The sequence below is a fragment of the Coregonus clupeaformis genome, chromosome 5, assembly GCF_020615455.1.
Source record: "Coregonus clupeaformis isolate EN_2021a chromosome 5, ASM2061545v1, whole genome shotgun sequence".
NCBI lineage: Eukaryota > Metazoa > Chordata > Actinopteri > Salmoniformes > Salmonidae > Coregonus > Coregonus clupeaformis.
Genome location: NC_059196.1, coordinates 33,826,434 through 33,831,273, shown reverse-complemented (window position 1 = coordinate 33,831,273; position 4,840 = coordinate 33,826,434). Strand labels below are relative to the sequence as shown.

General features: G+C 43.0%; 1 protein-coding gene across 1 annotated transcript; it reads right to left on the bottom strand.

Annotated features, from left to right (window-relative positions):
* Positions 1 to 293: 293 nt before the first annotated feature.
* On the bottom strand, positions 294 to 4,571 carry LOC123481066. Its single transcript, XM_045214745.1, has 8 exons — positions 4,514 to 4,571; positions 3,625 to 3,825; positions 3,370 to 3,447; positions 2,296 to 2,934; positions 1,558 to 1,584; positions 936 to 1,259; positions 597 to 790; positions 294 to 427 (listed from the first exon to the last, which is right to left on the bottom strand). Exons 1-8 carry the CDS (start codon positions 4,514 to 4,516, stop codon positions 370 to 372), a joined length of 1,524 nt encoding a protein of 507 aa, XP_045070680.1. The 5' UTR covers positions 4,517 to 4,571; the 3' UTR covers positions 294 to 369.
* Between the last annotated feature and the right edge of the window lie 269 nt (positions 4,572 to 4,840).

Sequence of the window (4,840 nt, the reverse complement as noted above, 5' to 3'; positions counted from 1 at the left end):
ACACCCTAAACAAAAAGTTATTGCCTTCCCCCGTGAGGCACAACCTTATAAAGCCTCTTGGTTCCGGGAGACTAATGTGTACAGGTTTCCCAGAGTAAAGAGGCTAAACCTTAAAAAGTTGTAATGAATGAATAGGACTACTGTATTCTATAAGCTTTGGAGCCTTCCCAAAACCAACCCTGGACAAAATATTCATTTTTTGTCAAGACCTGCCAATCTAAACAAAACAAACATCAGAATGGGATTTTATGTTTATTGAAAAATAGGATGAAAGAAAATGTAAATCCCTGGTGTGTGTGTATGTTTGTGGGCGCACATCTGTGTGTGTGTTTAAGGGATCTCTGGCTGTGGTGTGATGAAGATTTCAGTTCAGCATTTCTGAAAGCAGCCTCCACAGCAGCACATCTTCCTCAGCCATCTGATAAACCTGCGAGGGAGGTAGTAACCAATGACAAGAATGGAACAATATGGACACTACTGCAACACTTCAAAATTGTGACTCATGGTCCTTTACTATCTCATTTTATGTGTCCATCTGTCTGCTAGCTTTTCCCTCCCTCCACTATTTAATTATCTTCTGTCTACTTAAAACTCACCTCTTCTTGATGGTCTTGCGACATTTCTTCGCCCCCCCTGTCTCATTCTCCTGTTCCTTCTTCTCCTTCACTTCTTCCTTCTCCACTTGCTTTACTTGGAACCTTTCCTCATCAGGCAGGATGCTAATCTCCTCTACCTCATCATAATCAATCTCATTGGTTTCTCCTGTCTGATCTCCATTAGTGTCCAGAGTCTGAGAAACATAATACAACATTTAAACATCTTTCCAGCACAGCTATAATCTTACAGATCTACACTAGCTTTCCTCTATGTGGCACCATGTGTGTGGATCTGACTGAAAGAGAGAGAGGGAGCCTGGTTCTTATCAGTCTTCTTACCAGTACAGGTGTTCCAGTCCTGTCAGTGTTGCCTGTCTGTCCTCCCTCAGTCTGGGTGGAGATGGGTGGTAGATGGGTGGTCTGTGGCCATGCCAGGGTCGGCGGTGGAACCTTCAGTGGGGGCAGGCGGTGGGGGCGAGGGAGGGGTGGAGCGGCGGTGGTCTGGAGGTTAGAGGGAGGGATGCGAACAGGGAGGAAGAGGGGGGGAGTGGCAGTGGTCTGGAGGGTAGCGGTCTGTGGAGAAGCGGTCAGTGGAGCAGTGGTCAAAGAGACAGAGGTCAAGGAGGTCATAGTCACTGGAGTAGATGACCTGTAGTTCTGACTCTTGATGGGAAGATTAGCGGTACAAGATTAGTTAACATGATTAATCACAAGATCACAGTGAAAAGATACAGCCCACTGGGCACAGACGTCAATTCAACAACTATTCAACGTTGGTTCAACGTCATTTCATTGAAATGACATGGAAACAACGTTGATTCAACCAGTGTGTGCCCAGTGGGAATACGTGTATCAAAACCGAACAAGTCTTACATACTGGGAGAATATTGTAGCTGCAGTAATTAATCAGTAATGAATATGTGTCTGTAGAAATACTGAATTAATCCAGTAAACAACCTACCACTGACTCAAGAGTAGCGAAGTCATTCTGCATGAGAGACAGAGGTGCAGGGTTAGATCGTGTGGCTAAACCTACGAGCTCTCACACTCATGTCAGAATTAGACGTTCATCCATGTTTCTCAAACGTCAAATTTCAAAGTTGTTCCAAATGTCACATTTCTAAGTGTTTTGGTTAAGTTTAGGCATTAACTCAGAATTTTTAAGTTAGGGTTAAGTTCAGGCATTAACTCCAAATTCTTAAAGTTAGATATTAACTCCGAATGGTTAAGGTAAGGGTATGGTTTGGGATAGGCTTAAAACAAAAATATCAAAAACAACTTTCTACCACTGTATTTGAACCTGCAACCTTTGGAATCAGATGCTTACGCCTATCCACCATCCCTGTCCACAATGCTGTAGCAAAATCGAAACCTACTTGAAGGGAACAGTGCTCACTGTTGCCACTAGTGGCCGGTTTCAATGTTATCTCCTGATGTCCTCAGACATGGATGGACGTTGAATACTAACTTGTATAATGGGTGACCTGGCTGGGCTAAACATAACCTGCACAATGCATTTATATAAAAAACTAACAGGCCTCAAACGTGAGTTAACCCAATCCAAAATAATGACGCAATAATGAAGGCTATTATAGTGCACAATGTGAGTTGTAAAGAAACCTGAATGCTATTCTTCCCTCCCTGTTTCCACCATTATACCAGCTGACTTACAGCATGCTGTGGTGTGTGGTGTTCTTACCTCAACTTCCACAGCGGCTATTTTCTGCACTCTGTCTAGCATGGGTCCAATGCCCTCCTCCAGTTCTCTCCAGTAGTTTCTGAAAGAGCCCACGACTAACTCCTGCTGGAGCTTCCAAGCATCCAACATCATCTGGTCTTGCTTGATCTGCTTTCTGACCATGTGACACATGTCGATGTCTTGGAGTTTATTAAAATCCTCAAACTCATTTTGGACCTTGTCCATGAACTCTGCAACGATTTCCTTGAAAATGTTCACTGGCTTCGCTCTTTGACCTCTTATACTCTCTTCCTCTTCTGCCACCTTCACTAGTTGGCCGGCTCTTCTCCCATTCATTACCATCTTTACATTCGGGTGTCTTGATATTTGTCTGTCTCTTCTTCCTGCAACCTCTAGCACTGGCCTCATCAATCTCTCACCCTTCCCAAACCTCCTAACCATCCTTTCCTCCAGCTTAGCTTCCTCTTCGCTCTGATTCAGCCCCAGAGCTCTGTCCAGGGTCTGGCCTAGGGATCCCAGGTCTTTGGTGACCTTCTCATGGTAGTAAGCCAGATCCTCTTTCAAGTATCTCATGGTCCTCTCTCTGGCTTTAACAAACAGGGCCTTCTCTTTCTCCTTCTCCTCACACAGGAGGACTGTCTGCATCATTCACACACACACACACACACACACATTCACACACACAACCTGTGTTCATCTTTGACTCCTTCTACGACAGGGGTCGGCAACAGGTAGTTTAGTTTTTGCTCAAAAAATACTGTAAAATCATCAGGAATTCAGCTAAAAATGAGTTTAATTCAGGGAATTTGTTCCCAAGTATTCCCACGAATAAAATAAGAGACTTGATCGTGTCTCAATGTAATCAAAGTATGAAATTACTGTTATTTTCAAATACAATCGCTTGTTGGGTTTAGTTGTGGTCAGTTTGCAGTGTACAAATTATATTATAATTATGTTGAGGACCCCCGACCATCTTCTCCGACCAAAATCAGCCTGCGGCTTAATTTGGTTGTCTACCCCTGTTCTACGTCACTTCTAAGACAAAAAGTTACAGTGAAAACACAGGTCACTTACCAGGTCATGGATCCCAGAGAGTGGGTTGGTTTTCTCTCTCATCTCTTCAGAGTGGGATAACGCTCCTTGTTGGTCAAGCTAATCGAGAGAGAGCATTTGAGATTTTTCAGATATAACATAAGAATAAAAAAAGACTCAATCATACACATTCCTATGGTATTATGCAAATAGTTATAGCCACATTATAGTTGACGAACACAGTGAAACACACACACACACAAACTAGTATGTCATGCTGCAGGACTAGAGTCCTACCTGTGTGTGTGGCTGCAGGTTGATGAAGGCCCTCTCAGGTGATGGTGGTCTCGGGCTCTGTTCCACTGGGTCTCGGTTCTCAGGGATGGGCTGCAGAACACCTGTTGATGTCATACTCACCTGAGGTCTCCTATTCCTGTTCCTGTTTCTGGACACACTCTGTCTGGGTTCAAAGTTTGGGTTCCTGACCACACGACCTAACTGGGAGCACAATGACAGGAGCACATTACACTCAAATCCATTTATCTAGCAGTTGTATGCTATTTTTTTTGTTTTTAAGCCATAGCATAGGTCCACTTACACTTACCTGATAGAGCAATAAGGGAATCCATGTGTAGATCAATAATAATAATAATAGGCTACATTTAATTTCTATAGGGCTTTTCATTACAGAGCTATCTCAAAGCTCTACTGAGGAAAACATTTAATATATATATATATATACAATTTTAAAAAAAACATACAGTACATTTCGAATCAAGGCAGGTAAAATACCAATAATGGGCTAGGTGCTAAATACATTTTAGAATGGGACTAGGACTATGAAAAATACAGTCTGTAGAAGTGGGTTTTGCAGCCAGTTTTAAAAGTTCCGAGTGATGTAGCGGCTCTCAGATGGTCAGGGAGAGCATTCCATAGGCGAGGGGCAAGGGAGCAAGCAGAAGGCTCGGTCCCGCTTAGTTCGGAGACGTGTCTTACGGACTTGAAGCAGTAGGGAGTGCCTAGAGCGGAGAGTGCATGGTGGCTCGCTGATTGAGATGAGGTCACTGATGTATGTGCGGCTTAATCCATTCATGTTTTTAAATGCAAGCATGAGGATTTTGAAGTCGATCCTGTAGTTAACCTGTAGTTTTAGGCCTATATGGGACGATATATTGCTCTTAATTACCATATAGGAAAGACGGGGCCTGCGCACTGGCTTACGGTGGTGCCCTTCCTCACTAGCGTCTGTCTGCATCACTGGAGGGAAGAAGAAGGCCTATTCAATTTCATTAGGCCCAAAATTACATTCACAACAGACAGAAGACATTTGGTCATGAAAAAAATAAACAACCTACTTAAATATTGTGAGCTATTAAACTCAAATTTGGCAACAAATAATACATTCACATGCCTTGCTTTAAAATGTACCCTCTCTCCTGCAATCACAAATCAAGAAAGTAACCTAGAATGTAGTGTTCTGGAACTCTTGTAATGTTCTACTTGTTATTATGAC